Source organism: Phoca vitulina, unplaced genomic scaffold (assembly GCF_004348235.1).
Source record: "Phoca vitulina isolate PV1807 unplaced genomic scaffold, GSC_HSeal_1.0 scaffold11, whole genome shotgun sequence".
Taxonomy (NCBI): Eukaryota; Metazoa; Chordata; class Mammalia; order Carnivora; family Phocidae; genus Phoca; species Phoca vitulina.
The window spans coordinates 14,031,563-14,051,240 of NW_022589714.1; the positions used below are offsets into that span (position 1 = coordinate 14,031,563).

At 38.4% G+C, this 19,678-nt stretch overlaps 2 protein-coding genes across 6 annotated transcripts in view; both read right to left on the reverse strand.

Annotated features, from left to right (window-relative positions):
• Window positions 1–18,212, reverse strand: part of MYO6 (myosin VI) — a 145,820-nt gene extending 127,608 nt beyond the window's left edge. For 4 of the 5 annotated variants that reach the window (XR_004300175.1, XM_032409422.1, XM_032409420.1 and 1 more), the window contains exon 1: window positions 17,993–18,212. The gene's annotated coding sequence lies outside the window, so the exon portion shown is untranslated. The remainder of the gene's footprint in view (window positions 1–17,992) is intronic. The other variant, XM_032409421.1, reaches the window with a different exon arrangement.
• LOC116635467 (26S proteasome complex subunit SEM1-like) lies at window positions 11,365–12,783 on the reverse strand. The gene has a single exon (XM_032409425.1). It carries the CDS (start codon window positions 12,602–12,604, stop codon window positions 12,392–12,394), a length of 213 nt encoding a protein of 70 aa, XP_032265316.1. The 5' UTR covers window positions 12,605–12,783; the 3' UTR covers window positions 11,365–12,391.
• Window positions 18,213–19,678: the final 1,466 nt, after the last annotated feature.

The window sequence follows — 19,678 nt, forward strand, 5'->3', positions numbered from 1 at the left end:
TCTTTTACAAAGAAAACTAATGTAAGAAACAACATTGCGGGGTGCCTGGGTGGCTCAGCTGTTAAGCATCTGCCTTCAGCTCAGGTCATGATCCCAGGGTCCTGGGATCGAGCCCCGCATTGGGCTCCCTGCTCAGCGGGAAGTCTGCTTCTCCCTCTCACACTCCCCCTGCTTGTGTTCCCTCTCTCGCTATCTCTCTCTCTGTCAAATAAATAAAATCTTAAAAAAAAAAAAAAAGAAACAGCAGTGCTAACTCATGTATGTGCCTTATAGTTTACATTTTTATATATTTTTGGGCAAAGCCATCTACACTATCCTTGTTAACAAATCTAAGATTCTTTAATTATATTATTATCCATCAAGGTTCAGCTAAATTGTCAATACAACATCAAAACCTCAGGAAAGATAAATCAAATAAAAGACACCTAACTTTCAAAAAAAAAAAGAGAAATCTAACTTTTAGTTAGACAAATAATAGTCATTGGAAAATGTCTATAGAACTAAAGGCATAAGGATTTAGAAGTTCAAATACTAGAGAGAAGATAACAAATACCTAATTCTGTACTAAAACAATATGAGAAAATTAGTTCTGGTCATGTTTTCAAATAAGTATCTCTTTATGGATTCTCTTTATGTATCTTTATGGCAATCTCTCTATAGTATCACTTTTTTTTATTAAAATGTTGTAGATACACAATATCAGTTTCAGATGTACCACATTCAACATTTATATACATTACAAAGTCATTACCACAGTAAATCTAGCTACCATCTGTCACCAGACATATTACAAATATTAACTACATTCCCTGTGCTGTACATTATATCCCCATGTCTAATTTATTTTTGTTTGTTTCTTTTGGGTTTGGGGGGTTTTATTTTAATTCCAGTATAGTTAACAGTGTTACATTAGTTTCAGGTGTACAATATAGTAATTCAACAATTCTATATATTACTCAATGCTCATCAAGATAAATGTAATCTTAATCCCCTTCACCTATTTCACCTATCCCTGCACCCACCTCCCCTCTGGTAACCATCTGTTTGTTCTGTTTTATAACTAGAAGTCTGTACTCCGTCTTGTAAAATAAAGAAAAATTCTTGTATTAAATTCACCCAAAATAGACCAGATTATTGGCATCTCAATATTCTAAAACTACCAGGTAAAAGAAGTTATTTATGCATTTTGCAACAGATACAACCTTAAAAATCCTAAGAGTAAAATGTCTGGAGAGGCAAAATATGATTTCTGTAGCAAATTCATTAAAAAAACTAAAGTAAAAGGGAACTCAGTCAGTTGAGCATCTGCCTTTGGCTCCGGTCATGATCTCAGGGTAGTGGGACCGAGCCCCACATTGGGATCCCTGCTCAGCGGGGAGTCTGCTTCTCTCTCTCCCTCTGACCCACTCCCTGCCGCTTGTGCTCTCTCTCTCAAATAAATAAAATCTTAAAAAAAAAAAAAAAAAAACTAAAGTAAACTCATTTAAAAATAGGAAAAACAGAAACAGCTAATAGAGCCTTCTCTTCCAAGAAATTTAAAGTAAGGTTAAGAGATATAAGGCAAAAGAACAAGAAAAATGGCAGGATCAAAAGGAGAAGGATTTTTGTTTGTTTCTGGTTTTTGCTGGTTAAGCTAGAAAAAACTCTGAGAGGTTCATTCAAATTTATTAGAGATCAAGTCCTGATTTCATTACATACGCCTAATTACAAGTTTTAAGAAATACTCCCTTTTGGGGCACCTGGGTGGCTCAGCCGTTAAGCGTCTGCCTTCGGCTCAGGTCATGATCCCAGGGTCCTGGGATCGAGCCCTACATCGGGCTCCCTGCTCAGCGGGAAGCCTGCTTCTCCCTCTCCCACACCCCCTGCTTGTGTTCCTGCTCTCGCTAATTCTCTGTCAAATAAATAAATAAAATCTTAAAAAAAAAAAAAATACTTTTACAAACTGAAATGTTTATAAATGATATTATATGATATCTGGAATCTGATTCAAAATAATATGAGGCGGGAGGGGGGGTAGTTTTAGATAAAGAAAAGGTAAAATAAGATTAGTCATAAGTTGCAAACTGTTGAATCTGGGCAATAGGTACATGGTGGTTCATAGCTCTTCTTTTCTTAACATGCTTAAAACTTTCCACAGTCAATGATATAAAAAAAAAAAAATTCTCTAAAATATGCTCAATTATTTTTCATTTTTGTATATAATTATATGCTGTTCTCTTAAATGTCAAACTAATGATACTGATTTTTACCAGGGTATATTTTAAGACTTTTCTTAGCAATGATTATTCATCAATTAATTGTTGAATTATCTCAATTTCTCAATTGTCCATGGGACTACAGCAATTTCATATTCAACTAGATGGGAAAAAGGCGAAAAACAGATGAAAGCTGATCCTAGAGTTCGGGGTCACAGAGTTCAACAATTTATCCCCTAAGGAATTCTATTTGACAGTATCCATATTATAGCATTAAAAAAATACTTATTTTCTAGTTATAGCTTTATATGAAATGTGTCTGAAATTACCTCCAATTTTTTTTTTTTTTTGGTGGACAGAGTGTGGGGGGTGGGGGGGTCCACAGGGAGAAGGAGAGGGAGAATCTTAAGTAGGCTCCACACCCAGCACAGAGCCCACAATGCATGGCTCGATCCCACGACTCTGAGATCATGACATGAGCGGAAATCAAGAGTCAGACCCTTAAGCGACTGAGCTACCCAGGGGCCCCATCCTCTAAATTTTTAAATTTCACAATATTGATAGAAAAAATGAATTCTGAACTAAGAGCCACATGAATTATCTTTTCAGTTCTGCCTCTAATTTAACTGTATGGCCTTCATCAAGTCTCTTAACCTCTCTAAACCTGTTTCCTCAACTTTTTAATGAGGAATTAGAATTAAATTAACTCCAGGGTAATGTCCATTTCTAACTTTCTAGGATTCTACATGTCTGGCCTAGAGGAAACCTGAACACATTCACAACTCAAGCGGACAATTACCTAGACCAGCAGTTCTCCAAGTCAATGGACTCCTGAAGATCCCTGAGACCCTTCCAGAGAGTCAACAAGGTCAAAATTATTTTCAAAATAATAAGACAATTGCCTTTTTCACTATAGTTACATTTACCCTAATTATGCAGAACCAATGATAGGTAAAACTTCTACCACTTTAGCCAGAACCAAGATAGGGGTCACTGCACCCACAATAAAAGAATGTTGGTTTCACTTAAGGATACTTTTGACTGGGGCACCTGGTGGCTCAATCTGGTAAGTGCCTTCAGCTCAGGTCATGATCCCAGGGTCCTGGGATTAAGCCCCATGTCAAGCTCCCTGCTCAGCAGGGAGTCTGCTTCTCCCTCTCCCTCTGCTGCTCCCCCTGCCTGTGCTCTCTTGCTCTCTGTCAAATAAATAAAATCTTAAAAAAAAAAAAAAAAAAAAGAGGGGGTACCTGGGTGACTCAGTCGGTTAAGCTGCTGCCTTCAGCTGAGGTCATGACCTCAGGGTCCTGGGATTGAGTCCCGCGTCAGGTTCCTTGCTCAGCAAGGAGTCTGCTTCTCCCTCTCTCAAATAAATAAATAAAATCTTTAAAAAAAGAATACTTAACTAAGCAGTAAAATTTATTCATTTTAGTATATCTTGATCCTAAATACATCTTTTTAACATTCTATGTGATGAAATAGGAACTGCACATTAAGTACTTCACTGTAAAACAAAATATGATGGCTTCCTCAAGGAACATACTTGTGTGAATGTTTGAGTTGTAATCTTCAGGAACTTTTTTTTTTTTTTCCATAAAATACCATGGTTACTGGAAACACTGACTAACAAACCTTGGTTATGCAAACTTGGGTTTTTGGCAAATTTGGGATTTTGTTTGTTTTTTGAGTAGAGCCTGTCATTACAAGGAAAGCAACTGACAATATTTGTTGACAATAATAAAATTCAAGGGAAAAGCAGAATCTGGGAAAATTTGTATCTGCCACCTTAAGCATAATAGCTTACGCTGTTTAAGTTTAAATAGTTAAGACTTTTCTGATGAAATCAAAATATAATTTTTTGATATTACAGAAATTTGGAAGATCTACATAATTCAACAAAACAGTGTGTTTCAAATGACCAATACATCATGTTATAAAATCATGCATGGGTAAAAGATACATCAGACTGCAAAATACACCAATACATTGTAATATAACAGTGCAAAAGTTCACTAGTATGGTTTAAGATTCCACCTTGGAACTTTAGGAAATTACCACCTGCTGAGTTTTGGTGAAGATCAAAGAAGGATATACACAGTTATCTAAAAAGGTTACATTACTACTTCCTTTCCAAAGGATATATCTGTGTGAGGCCAGATTTCTTCATCTACAGTTCAACCAAAAATAACATAATGCAGGAAAATTTAATCCAGTTATCTTCTATTAAGTTAGACATTATAAAGATTTACAAAAATATAAAATAGTGCCACTTTTTTCACAAATCTTTGTTTTGGAAAATAGTTATTTTTCTTTTTGTTAATTTTTAAGTAATCTCTACACCCAACGTGGGGCTTAAATTCACAACCCAGGATCAAGTGTCAGATGTTCTACCGACTGAGCCAGCCAGGCACCCCAAAAATAGTTATTTTTCATAAAATGTCATTTTCTGTTAACATGCACTTATTATTTTTAGATGGATTAAATAAGTTTTTAATTTCTAAATTTTAATTTCTAACACAGTAAGTACTGATATAACCAGATAAACAAAATCTTAGGAAGTCCTCCATAATTATGAGTAGAAAAGAATCCTAAAACCTGAGATCCACTGATCTACATAAAATGTTACCAAATCTTTTGCTAGGCAGCTCACATTCTCTAGTCATTCATAATCAATCCAGTGAGAGTAGGGGACAATGAAAGAAGACACATATATATTACATAATCTGTGATGAATATTATAAAACAGGTATAATTCCGAACAGTAAATTTGGAAAAACTATTTTGAAAGATTTAATTCAAACAGTTCCTGAAAGATAGGTAAGACTAAAGGAAAGTGAATTCCAGACAAAGGTCTGTTTGAACAAGAGTAGGAAGATGGGAGAATGGGGACATGTTTAAGGAACAGGTCAACGGGGCTAGGGCATGGCACAGTGGTGGAAGTGTGACAAATGCTGCAGTGGAAAAGTGAGCCAAGGGATTAGGCCATAAGAGTTTCAACCCCACAGTACAAGTCGGGACTCTGAAATGTATTTCATAAAGGCTAATAAGGATTCTTATTCAGCAAGAGAATATTACAATCAGATTTCTACTCTGAAACATAGCCCTAAAGGCAATGCACAGGATAGGCTGTGTTGTGCATTGAGGAAAAGGGCCAAACACAAGGAGATGTGTATGGAAGAAAAAGTAATGAAGCCTGCACTCAGACAGGACTAGAAAGTGAAGGATGACCTCCCAGAAGAACAGGGTTTGGCAAGTGAAAGAATATGACAAGAGGGAAAAGGTGAGTGAAAATTCTGAACCTGAATAACTAGGGCAATGGGGCTATCATACAGGAAACAGAAGAAGATCCAAGTTTCTCAAAGGAGGTGGATTTGATGGGAACTGTGAAATTTGAAGACGTCTATAGGGCATCAGTTTAGAAATGACGGTCAAGTTGATACAGAAAGAAATTTAGGGGAAATCACTAAAAATAAGAATTGGAACCATGGGACTAATTATCAAAAATAAGAACAGAGTGAGTAGAGCAAAGTGCCAAGTACATGAGTTTATGAGACATGAACAGTAAAGGCATGGGCAGAGAGAATTAAGGAGTAAAAACAAAACAGGAAAAGTCAAAGACCTGACAGAGTGCATGACCACAAAAGCTAAGAGAAAAGAATTCAAGGAGGATTAGTTGGTGAATAGTTGAACAGGTTGGAAAAGAATAATGATCTAAATGAGGCCACTGGATCTATTAATTACGAGGTTACAGAGTAGTCTCTGTTGAGTGTTTAGGGCAGAACACAGATTACAATGAATCCGGGTTCATGGCCTCATTAGCATGGTATTAGGTACAGGAAATAAATATTTTACCCAGAGCTACATGAAAGTATGTTTTCCAAACAACAGTTTGTCTGCTTTTCAACCATAACAATTTTTTAATAAAACTATGTCTCTAAGTTTAACTGTTATTTTCAAACAATTTATTTCAGTCACGTAAAATACTGATTTTAGCATCAAAACAGAACACTATCATTTACCTAATAAATATGACACAAAAAGAATTTTTAAAGTAAGTATATATATGTATACAGTATTGTGCTACATATTGAACCTCACTCTACTGCTTAAAAGAGTATTATTCTTAGTGTAGATGGCTCCCTAATATAGAACATTTGAGGGCAAATCCAACAAATAGCATTTATTTAAGAAAAACCCCTATTACCCAATCCCTTTTTATTAGTAACATCAAGCAGAATATGAGACCAAGCTTAATTCTGGCATATTTATATAAAATGTGTATTTAGCCAGACCTATGTTTATACAACAGTAATATGTGAAATATCCATATTTGTTAGCATAATCTAGAAAACAACCACTGTTCAACAAAAAGATTCTTCCCTTTACAAAAAAATCACTATTGGAATACTTTAAATAAATAAATAATCTTTCCCAGGATAATATGAAATTACAATTTAATTCTTTATTTAATTTACATGAAACTTTACAGGAATATATTTGTTTAAAGCAAATTCATGAAGTATTAATTAAAATGTATAGTTAAGGGGTTTAAAAACTGTAAAGAATAGTTTAGACACTGTGTCCAGAAGGTCTCCCCTCTCTCATCAGCTGGCAGGGGAAGCTGGAGCACTGTGTAGAACAGGATCTGAGGGCAAGGACAAAAGAGGGTATGACAGAGGAGTTACTGCTTTACACTTGAAAGCAGGCAGTAGCTGCGAGACTGTCATGATGTTACCATCCCTTGTTTAGATACAGTAGACAGAACAGATTAATCCTGAAGGGGTTTTCAAAGCTTTGAGTCTTTAAGAGAACACAGAAAAAGGTAACTTAGAATTCTAAATGGGGCAAAGGCTCTGGATCCAGACCACTGGAAGATATCCCTCAGCTCTGCACCTTACTACTTGTATCAACCTAGCAAATTATTTCCACCTCAGCTCTCTCAGCTGTAAAATGAGATGATAAGAAGAGCTACCTATTAAGGTCAACATTAGAATTAAATGAGAAAATGACTATAAAACACTTGAACTACTGGCATATCACTGGCCCTCAAGAATCATTAGAAATGTACTGTTCTAGGATCATTCTGGATCTGGATCACCCGTTCAATCCATTATTATAATATATTGGCACCTTCCAACCCATGACAAAAACCTTTTCACTGTTCAAGTACTCTACCATACTATGTCAATGTTGTATGCCAAACAATAGAATGCTAGAGAATAGAACCAAAGTCCATGAAATTCTGGACCAATTCCAGAAGTACACCTTTAATAAAAAAAATAGCCCATTTTTTGACACACTAACATTCTTGTATACAACCATCAGGCTAGCTCCATTTTTGCTAATAACTCATTAAAATCACCAAATTAAACAACTGGTCTACAAATTCCTAACTTATGCTACAGCCCCCCTTCAAAAAAAATCAAACTTATCAGAAGAATATATCTAAGAAATATAAAATTCTGACTGAAATATTTTTTTCTGGTTTCTAAAACAGCTGTAGTGAAATCTGTCATATGTTCAAACTCATTCAATTCTCATCCTTCTCTCCCCTCCCCACCATGCCTGATAGAAAATCTTTCTCAAACTAATATAAACCTCCTCAATTTGCCATTGAATACACGGTGCCTACGTCTACACTAAGCACTCATTTGTTTTTCCCCATTATCTCAACGGCCAACACAGCAGTTTTTTTTTGAAACCTCAAACAAAAGGATTAAAGATACATAAAATCATCTGCTCTCATCTTCAATGATGGACAGGAAGAGCAGAGAAGCTAATACATTCCTCTTGAAAACACATACGCATGAATACACTTTGTTCTTCCCCAAAATACCAAAAGGATAACAGACAGCAAATCATGCCCACAAACCAAAACACAGTTGTTTCATCTAATTTTAGAAAAAAAATAACAAGGAACTGGAGAAAAGTTCTCCCTGGAATAACTCAATCCTCAAATCAGGGAAATTCAAAGAGCATAACATGGAAAAACCAACAGCCTCAATTCTCCCCTTCAGGATACTAATTCTATCAACACCAAATCAAAACAAAGCGTATGTTTTTAGAAGATCCCAAAAAGTTTGAAATCTCTTTTTCAAAGAAGGAAAAAAAGACCACTTACAGAGAACATGTCTAAATGCATTATTTCAAGCACAGGTGCTCTGTGGTTTACTCCAAACCTGTTTCTTTTTTGTACCATATTCTTTTTTTTTTTTTCCCTTGAAAAGGCTCCACACCCAGCTTGTAGCCCAACTCAGAGCCTAAACTCAAGACTCTGAGATCAAGACCTGAGCTGACATCAAGAGTCGGACGCTTAATTGACTGAGCCACCCAGGTGCCTCCCATATTCTTTTAAAGTCTTATAAACTTATTTGTTTATAAACTTACTTGTTTAAAGAAAACCAAACTATATCATTTACATCCAGAAGTATCCTTTATTTATATTTTAAAGTCTCATAGCCAGGTGTTTGTTATTTGATTACTTTGCTCAGCCCTAGGCAATACGGTTAGTTCTTCCCTTTCTGGAAGCTGTGAACAAGACTCAGTCTAGCTGTACTTGAGACAAGCAGTCTCAATCATTTTGTAGGTATATCTCCAGATTTTGCTTAGGGGTACCTGGGTGGCTCAGTCGTTAAGCATCTGCCTTCGGCTCAGGTCATGATCCCAGAGTCCTGGGATTGAGCCCCACATCGGGCTCCCCGCTCATTAGGAAGCCTGCTTCTCCCTCTCCCTCTGCCCCTGCTTGTGTTCCCTCTCTCGCTGTGTCTCTCTCCTCTCTGTCAAATAAATAAATAAAATCTTTAAAAAAAAAAAAAACAGTTGCTTAATCTGAGAAAATCTTGTACTTTTTCCCTGGAACCTTCAAGAGTAGAAAGAAAATATAAATTATAATCTAATTGTTTTTGGAGGGAGTACCGCTCATATCCTAGGGACCTTCATACCATCTCGTCTCTTAAGAGAAACCTTTTCTTTAGTAATCAAGAATTTGTCCAAAATAAAAAACACGTATTTAAACTTGTACCCAGAATTCAGGTTAACTAGGTAAAATTGGCATTAACAAAAGACAGTTGAATAACAGCAAACTGCAACAGATTTATACAGAAATTTAATGTGTCTTTAAAAGGACTTGGGGAAGAAGAACAATTATTTCACAACAGTCTTACTTCTATGAACTATTACTACATTAAGCCTGTGTTCTGGTCTTCTTGCTATCAAGAGTCCAGGGGAACAGGAGATACAAATTCCACAAGGCAAAGACCTCTTCTTGCCAAAATTCTTTTTAAAAAACTTGGGTCATTAAAAGATCTTTTCTAATGAAAAACATTTCAAACCAATACTAATTTCAGAAACCTCATTTCTGAGCTTGTACCTCAGGTACAATATATTAATAAAAGGGTTTTATGTTAATAGACTTAGGATATGTTTCTCATTGGGTTATATGGATCATTAAAAGTTCCTAAGGGGAGCCTGGCTGTCTCAGTCCATAGAGCATGCAACTCTTGATCTCCAGGTCGTGAGTTCAAGCCCCATATTGAGCACAGATTACTTAAAAAAAAAAGTTCCTAAAAAAACTGTCCAGTTAGATGAGAAAGTGAATGAACTATTTTCTAAGCATGTATAAGGTAAGTAGTCTCAAGCATTTTTGAGATTTATCACAACTCTCAAAGTTATTTAAACTACACCAAGGAAATGCTAAAAATTCCCACAGGTTCTAATCAATGCCCTATTTATTCTCCACATTTACTCTCCACTTGCTCCACCAAACCCCCAATCCCTCCTCTGCTCTGTTCCTGCCCTGGGAGGATGAGCCAACACAGATCATCACCTAGGCTCCCCAGGTGGGTGCCAGCAATGCAAGCCAATGAACAAGACCCAAAGACAGAGGGAGGTCAGGGAACTTCCCCTCCCTCCCTGCCTGACTGCTTCAAAGCCACAGTTCCCGGGGCCCTCCTCCACAATGCCAGCTCTCAACTCTCAGTTCCGGTAATCTCTGGAGAATTAAGGGCTTCTCACCATTGCTATTCCCTGGGTGCTCCCCCCCGCCCCCCACCACCACCCTTGTTTGTTCTCTAACCTCTGTAAGCTCTTCTTTTGCACCATCAAGGATGAAATCTCTTTTCCTGCTGGGAGCCTGCCTGATGCAGCTAACAATACCAAGTCTGGTTAATTCAAAACAGTACATTACATAAAGAAATCCAATTTTAAAAGTTTAACAAGGTCTTAAGATCTATTCAAGTATTACTTACTATTGCTATTTGTATAATTGTTTAAAGATTAAATATAACCAGTTCACTTCCAAATGAAGCTGGTTAAAAGCTGAAAAAAATCATTACAATTAAAGCTAGGTGTGAAATTTAACACTGTCCTGTCCTCTCAAGATAAATGCCTATAAGCACCAAATAAACTTAACAGAAGAAAAAAAAAAAAAAATCAATGAAGGGATTCTGGTAATCGATATTTCACTTCCTTCTACCATACACTGCCTGGTTAATCCAAACACTTTTTTGTTATTATTGAAGCCTTCCCTAGGCATAGGATAAAGAAAAGTTTTAAGCCAGTGGTTCTCAAATTTTGGTGTGCAAGTAAATCAACCGAGAAACTTGTTAAAATGCTAATGCCCAGGCCTCACCCACACCTTTCTGACAAATGTTTTCACTAGTTCCCAGATAACTGTGATGCACACCTAAATTTCAGAACTTCTTAAATTTGGCCAACTTTAAGATTCCACCAAAATCTCCAATACACTTTTTTTCTTTTTGAATGAACATTCCACATTAAACATGGCCAAAGAAACCAAAAAACAACAACAAAAACTAACATAGTAACAATAATAATGCACACTAACTACACACCACTGTGATATGTGTTTCACATGTATTATCATCTAATTCCGTCCTCACAAAAACACCAGGTAGATAACATTATTGCCTCCATTTTATAGATGAGAAAACTGGAAGTCCAGAGAAACTAAGTAATCTGACTACAATAGTGACTGGCAAAACCAGGATCATCTCTGGTCTGCCAGTCCCTCTTACCTGTGAGCTGGGTAAGCAAGCACTTGTATATAAATGCAACTCTGGAGCTTCAGGACTATCACAAAAAGGATTAAGCCTAAGGGCGAAGCAGTTGAAACAAGCAATAACCCTCCCTGTCCACTCCCTCCCCACAACAAGCTGTCTTGAGCTTGACCCACCCATCACTCACCAAGGCCTTCCACCTACACAGTATGCCATCACATACTAGTAGAACATCACAAGTCTGTATGTATCAGTATTCTTTCTACTCTTACCTACTGCATGGTAAGTACATCCAAATTCCATCTCCACCAAGTACTGGCTGTGAGCTTCAGCAGATTTAACATCTCTATGCCTCAGTTTCCCAATGTGTAAATTGTGGGTCATAATGTCAAATGCACTAAAGTAAGTCATGTAGTGATTAACTGAGATAATGTACATAAAGTACTTGCTTGACACACTAACACATGGTAAAAACTCAATAAACATTAGCTGCTAATCCAACATATCAATCCTAGGTCCCATTTATTTTCTCTTAGCCTTGTGTTCCCAAGACTGTGATAAAAGATGGAACATACTCTTACTTATTAGGAGCAAACTGGTAACAGTGGACTGAAGGCCAGGAGTAGAATATTTTAGAGTAAATGAGTCTCTTAGTAACCCTCAAATTGCACAACTTTGACAACTATCTATTTCCCAACTTTAGGTCAGCCCTGTTGATTACATACTAGTATGAAGAGTCTATAATTAACTTAATTCAAAACAACAATAAAATGTCACTCAGCACAGGGACTTGGGTCTTAATTTATCACTGTATCATCAGCACTTAGAACAGTGCCTGGCTCATGGCAGACACTCAAATATTTGTCAAATGAATGAAGGCATAAAGGTACCAATGCAGACACACCTTAGCTCATTAGTGAATCTTTACAAAAACAAGCATAATTATCAGATCAATACCAATGTGCCAAGTAACAAAGTTATTTTCAAAATTCCCCCACAGTATTTTTCTCCTTTTTTTTTTTAAGAGCAAAACATCTTGTGTGTGTGTGTGTGTTACAAAAAAAATAAATCCAACCAGGTAATGAAATAAACATATTTTTTTAAGTATCCCATTCTGGGTTCTCTGTCCTAGAATTTAGTAAACAGTTCAAGTTTAACTTGCTTCAACACTTCTTCTGGATGCTATGAGGTCTCCATCTTATAACCATGTTTCTGTAGTCCAGCTCCTAATTGACTGGAGAAGTCATCATCTACATTGTCATCATCCCAATCATCCTCCCAGACATGTGCATCTTCATCTTCATCTAAGCCAGCCCAGTCTTCCTCAGGGAACTCCCTGAACTCGTTGTCTTCCTCCAAGAGACTCAAGTCTACCGGCTGCTTTTTCTCTGACATGGTGACCCTCCCCACTGAAAACCTCTCAGGCTGAGAGGAAAGTTGGAACTCTCACTTTTTCTCACAGAAGACACCAACACTGCTGCCCCCTCTGAAGCCAGCTCTACCACACAGCTCGCCTTTCTTTTTTAAAACAAATCGTGGGCTTTTCTTTAAAAACTCTCCAACCCGGGGCTCCTGGGTGGCACAGTCGGTTAAGCAACGACTCTTGGTTTCAGCTCAGGTCCGGATCTCAGGGTCATGAGATCAGGCCCTGCATGTGGCTCTGCGCTCAGTGCAGAGTCAGCTTGAGACTCTCTCTCTCTCCCTCTCCCTTTGTTCCCCTTCCCCCCATGCTCACCCACTTGCATGTGCGCATGCTCTCTATATATATAAAATAAAAAAATCTTTAAAAACTCTCCAATGAGAAAAGTTAATTACCAACCTCAGCTCCACTAATCTACTAAAAATGTTAAAGGAGTCCCATAATAATGCATCATGCTCATCTCCTACCTTACATTCAAACAAAAACAAAACAAACCTAGTAACTATTTAACAATTATCACTTCAGTGATGCTGACTTTTCAGAATTTCTTGAACCATCCGAATAGAAGCCACAAAATGAAGTAAGTGCCCGTTAAGAGGTTAACCCTAACACCTAGAAGATAACTGTGATCTACTATGGGAATACACATAAGTTCCATTCTCAGCTATGCTTCTAAGCAGCCACATATGTAACTTTGTACAAGGTGCTTAATTTTTTGCCCCCATTTTCTCATCTGCAGAATAAGTTTCCCACATCTACTTCAACAAGTTGTTTTAAAGACCAAATGTATATAAAATGATTTCCAGAACAATAAAGTGCCATACAAATGTAAACTGTTAAATTTGATATAAACATCATCAGATTTTAAGTGGGTATTCCTATTCATCTTTCTTTTTATGTCGCTGCCACTCTTTATATTTCCTAGATCCAAAGATCTGCCAGTACAAAGAAGAACGAGTTCCTACTGACAGTCATATTTCAAACATAGTAGACCCTCAGTAGATATTTGTTGAAAAAGACATCCATCCACGTGTAATAGAAATTTTAAAATTCTGCTATATTCAATACCTTACCTTGTAAAGGTTAAGCAGCAGGTTACTTCCAAATAAAATAACAAGTGATGTAACTTACATGAAAGATGCCTGTGGTTTTGTCAAGAGCAACGCCTTCCTTTGTGCACATTACTCATCCTGGATGTAAATAGTCACCTATGTGAATATCACCCAGGGAATGTTCTTCAATATTCTGGTTTCACTGGAGGCATGCTTTCCGCATAGAAAAGGACTTCCCTTCTCTTTAACACTAGCAAGATTTCTAAAGATGCCAGATTCATTCTTCTGGTTTTACAGTCTATGCTTCAGCACTTACAGGGAGAACTTTTTGTGGACTTGTGGTCACTTCTCAAATTATCATGTCATTCTTCAACTAAATATGAAAAGTTTATTTTTCAAGACCATAAACAGAAAAATATTCTAATACTTATATTTTAAGATTAATAATAGTCCAGGGCGCCTGGGTGGCTCAGTCGTTGGGCATCTGCCTTCGGCTCGGGTCATGATCCCGGGGTCCTGGGATTGAGCCCCGCATCGGGCTCCCTGCTCGGCGGGAAGCCTGCTTCTCCCTCTCCCACTGCCCCTGCTTGTGTTCCCTCTCTCGCTGTGTCTCTGTCAAATAAATAAATAAAATCTTTAAAAAAAAAAAAAAGATTACTAATAGTCCATTAAATTTGTCAAATAAGGGGTGCCTGGGTGGCTCAGTTGTTAGGTGTCTGTCTTTGGCTCGGGTCATGATCCCACGGTCCTGGGATCGAGCCCCACATCGGACTCCCTGCTCTGCGGGAAGCCTGCTTCTCCCTCTCCCACTCCCCCTTCTTGTGTACCTCTCTCGCTGTGTCTCTGTCAAATAAATAAATAAAATCTTAAAAAAAAAAAAATTGTCAAATAGAAGTATAGCTGTTTTAAATGCTAAACTTCCTGGTTCCTTTGAATATTATATAATGCCTCAAAAATAGGATTTAAGCTTTTTTGACCTTAGTTCTTAATTATCTACACATACATATACACACACGCGCGGATGTGTTACAGATCCATTAATAATTTATATTAAGCTCTTGAATGATGGTCTTGTATTTACAGTTTAATAAGAGTATCCTCAAGAGGAAAAGTTCCTAATAGTTCAAACCAAATAATGAAACACCTGTAGGGGCGCCTGAATGGCTCAAGTCGTTAAGCGTCTGCCTTCGGCTCAGGTCATGATCCCAGGGTCCTGGGATTGAGCCCCACATCAGGCTCCCTGCAACAGGAAGCCTGCTTCTCCCTCTCCCACTCCCCCTGCTTGTGTTCCCTCTCTTGCTGTCTCTCTCTGTCAAATAAATAAATAAAATCTTTAAAAAAAAAAAAAAAAAACCTGTATACATAGTCACCCAACCCAGCCTTCTTACCATTTTTCTTCTCATTTACCCAACTACGTTCTACTGCTGAAATGATTCCTACCTTGTTACAAAAGATGGGCTTTGTGTGCTCATTTTTGTTCTTTATGTCTATTATAGCTCAAGGGACATTCCTTAAATAAACACAGGCCATAAAAAAAAATTGTTCTAATAGTACAGGTGAGAATTTAATCATCCTTTGAAAACAAGCCCCCTCACAAAGATTACGAAGTTAATTATGTAATCTTTAAAAGACAGCTACTGCATTTATGGGCAATGATCTAACTCACTTGAGGAAAATATAAGTTCTATCTGAAACAGGAACACTGTACTATTCATTTTATCTACAATGAAAACCAGTGTTATATTACAGCCTAATTCTAATTCCTATAAACCCGTCAAAATAAAAAGTGCACAATTTGTATAATTTTCTGGAATTTACATCAGAGTGCTCGCTTCGGCAGCACATATACTAAAATTGGAATTTACATCAGAAATGATAAAGCAAAACCATATCAATGTTCAAAGCTGTCTCAACTTAAGAATGAAAAAAACAGAAAATTCAACATTAGTTTCAGAACCTCATTCATGACCTATATCATCCTCAGTCCTGTGTGCCTTCTTCAAGTTACATTCTTTAACACAATACCAGTTCTGCAGGTTTATTTGAACAGTCTACCAAATGAACTGAGATCAAGGCAACCTGGTCTGATGGAAAAGTCAGGGGTTTCATGGTCAGAAGACCTAGGTGTGAATCCAGACTTTGTTCCTCTGGAGCTGTAAGACCTTGAGCAAGTATTGAATTCTCTAAGCTTAAATTTCTTCATGTGTAAAAGGACAAGACCACCAACCCTGAAAATTATTTGGTAGATCAACTCCCTCAGTTAACGTTCTGATTATGGCAGATGCCTAATAAAGGGGTGATGATCTTATACCACTAAAGTTCAGAAATTATGATGAAGTACCTCATTAAGGGGATCACAAACTGTATGAAAATTATTAAAGCTGTAATACCTTTTTCAGTCTTTTAGTGAAAATGTTTTAATATACAAAAATAAAAAATTCAAAGGTTAGAAATCTTTTTAAAATTGACATTTCTAAATATCAAAATGAAGCTTCAATTATCAACAGTGAAAACGGGTTAATTTTCCAAAAAAATGTTTTGGATGCTTATATTTATTCAAACCTCACATGGTCAAAAATTTTAAAACTTTCTAAAAAGAACTGTACTTCAGAACCCAGAGACAGCCCAGTTATCTAAACAATGGGCTACATGATACTCCACATTCTCCAGGCAAAGTCACAACAGGATGAGAAAAGAGCCTTCAGCCTCTCTCAGATTTCCTGGCCACTGTTATTTTAAAACTTGATCACATAAACATAAACAGAGGGGAAAAAATCCACTTCAGATAAGCGTCATGGGTTATGATTTATGATCTGTTTTTAATACCTTGCATTAATTTACATTAAATATTGCAATAGCTTATTACATTTTTCTTGCTCATGTTTCTAGACACTAATGAAGAATATATGTATGTTATGGTTTTATATAATATATATTTAGAGTTTTTAATCATGATAATCTTTTCTTAAGGTCATTCATCACTTCTGTTACTCTCTTTTAAAATTAGTTTTTGAAAACGAAAATGTAATTCAAACTGGGAAAACAATATGTCACATAGAACATACAAACTCAATAGGCAAATCTGCTTAAGACTAAAATGACTTCTGTTTACCACTGTGCATATAATTCCTGCGCAACTTAAAACACTCAAAATGAGCTGGATATTTAAAAGTCAATGAGTTATTTTGAATGGCTGCATTGTTTCAAGCTCTGGCTATAGCCCAATTTGTAATGTTTCTAAAATTGATGATAAAAAAAACACCAAGGTAATTTTTTCACTAAACAATTTCCAATTGTAAAACCACAACCCATGATATCTATGAAGTTTAGTTAATTTGTACAGATATGCCGTTTCACTGCCAACCTTTGTACCGTGACCACTCTAACCCAAGTTCAAGATTCACATTTTATGGTGTGAATAGTTTCAACTAAATCTTAAGAATTTCTAAAACTCTCAAACCCTGACTATATTTAGATACACTGCATCTACACCACCAGAGCATAACAGCAAATGAAACTTTTACTTAGCATGTACAGCAATCTGTGAAGTTGGGACAGTGTTCTAGTTGCTCATTAACATCTGTAAATTAGGATGTAAGCATTCCTCTACCACAAGTTTATGCCAGATAAAATATAACCTGTTTTCTTAAACTGTATAGAAATAGTATTTCCGACACCAATGTTCTAGTAATAACTCTACCAAATTATTTTCTACTTAAAATCCCGGAGTTTGAGCATTTTAATGGTTTTAAGGAGTTTTTGGAAATTAACAAATATAAAAAGCTCTTGTTCAGTAGCACCTATATAAATTAACATAGTCAAAGTACTGGACAACCTAAAGACTAAAATTATATCGTTAGACAGTCCCAACCTGGTCTCCTACATGATTAAACTAGTAATTTAATAGTGGCTGGCATCTGATCCTCAGATCTCAGAACAAACGGCACTATTCCTACACTGAATTTTACGCTTGTTGACTTAAGAGAAAGCTATCACGGAGTGTCCAAGTCAGAGTGGGTCACCTGAGTGCTCTGCTTCTACTTGGGAGCTAGAGTAGGTACACAAAGGTACCTTGGTGACGATAAACCCATGAAAGGAGACTCTCATTGTCTTGTGGAAATGAGAACCAGCCCTGGGACTACCGTGAGCCGCCGGCCGGGCCCACCCATCACCTGCTTCACCCACAGGCGTCCTCAGGAGGTGAAACCAGCCGTCGGCCCCCGGACAGCCCCAGGAGGCCCCGAAGCAGGGCGGCCGGAGCAGCGAGGCCCTGACGCCGACGCCCCGAAGCAGGGGCTCCGCGTCACTCACCGGTGCGGACGCGAGGGCAGGTGCGCGGCAGGGAGGCTACCTGTGGCCGGAGAGGTGGAGGGCGGGGTGAAAGGTGATGAAGTGGAGCGAAAAGGGCGACGACGTGGACAAGCTCTGAGACGGGGCGGCGGCGACCGGGATCCTGCTAGCTTCCTGCTCGGACAGATCCCGGGTCCGTCTCCGCCCGCCCCCCGGCGCCCAGCCTAGTCCCCAGCCTCGGCGCGCGCACGTCACGGCTACGGAGCGCCCAAGGGGGCGGGGGCGCGGCGGGCCGGGGCGGGCCGACCGCGCGCGCGGGCGCACGGGCGCGCGCTCCGAGAAGGGGCGCTCGGCTCCCGTGGCTGCCCCGCCCCTCCGCTCGCCCCCGGCCGGCGGCACAGAGCCTCCGGGGCTGAGGTGGGCGCGCTAGAGCGCGAGAAGGGGCCGCCGCGAGCGCAGCCGGCGGTCCTTGTTCCTCCCCCTGCGAGACGGCCTTCTTCGGCACGGTTGTCTCCTGCCCCTGCGAAGCAAGTTCTCTCCGATCTGGATGCGGTGACCGTGCAGTCCGGCAACAGCAAGAATCTGTTCACGGAGGGAGACAGTTGTTCAGGCAGGGGGCGAGGACCCCGCGTTTTACTAGAGGACGGGCGGGAACGATGCAGCGTTGTTGCGGAGGGAGGAAGGCTGCAAACAGGGCTCCCGTCGGGTGGGCTGGGGCTGCGCTGCGATGGGAGCGACCTTGCTATTCTGCTTTGGGTAGCGGAGGGTCTCTGGCCCCCGGACCGCATTTACTTACTAGAACCCGATCTTTTCTGTCGTTCAAATTTTACTGGTTTTATAAGTGACATACCTGTGAATCATTTGAAAATTAAATATGAAGTAGCTTTGCAAAATTGAATTCGATGATGAAAACACACGTCGCCTTTACAACGAAAAGAAGCTTAAGAAAAGGAAATGGTAATGATTGATTGTAACGCTAAATGTCTCCGGTGAAAAAAGTTAAGAGTACCGACACATGAGAATTACACTTTTTTCCTCAACATTTCTGAGTAGCAACTAGGAAACTTCAGGCAATCTACAAGATTCTGATGAGACAAGTTTCAGATACTCAGTTTTCCCACAGTTCTTTTGGTGGGAAAGCTAAGTTATGGTGAGATAGTTAGCGTTCAACCAAGACAAAATACTGGGAATAAAAGAGAAGTAAGAAAGAGGAAGAGAAACCAAGAAAGGAAATAATTTACAGCAATCTCAGAAATTTAATTCCTGATTGCCAGGAGGTAAATCTTAAGTATATAAAACTACATTTCAAAGCAAATTGGAAAAAAAGAAAAATAAGAATAAGGAGAGAGTAATTTCAGTTCACTGCTTTGACTTCATTTTGGATTTAAGATTAAAAGGCTATGGCAGACCAATAGAAGGTGATATAGTTTATTGTGAGTAATAACTTGTGATTTTTTTTTCTCTCTCGCTCTTTGTCCCCACGTCCATTACTGAGTCCCTTTGCTTCAAGCTCCATATCTCTGGAATGTATCCAATTTTTCCTAATAGCCACTACCATTATCTTATTTCAAGCCACCATCATTTCAGATTTTGCATACTGCTTTAGCCACCTAACCATTTAACCAGGCTGCAATCCTGTCCCCTTTTAATCCAGTCTCTACATTGCCACCAGGTTTATATTTTATAAAAGTCTACGTACTCCTCTTT

Bases quoted from the DNA above. Each gene is read 5' to 3' on its own strand.
- LOC116635467 (XM_032409425.1), bottom strand. From the start codon at position 12,604: ATGTCAGAGAAAAAGCAGCCGGTAGACTTGAGTCTCTTGGAGGAAGAC.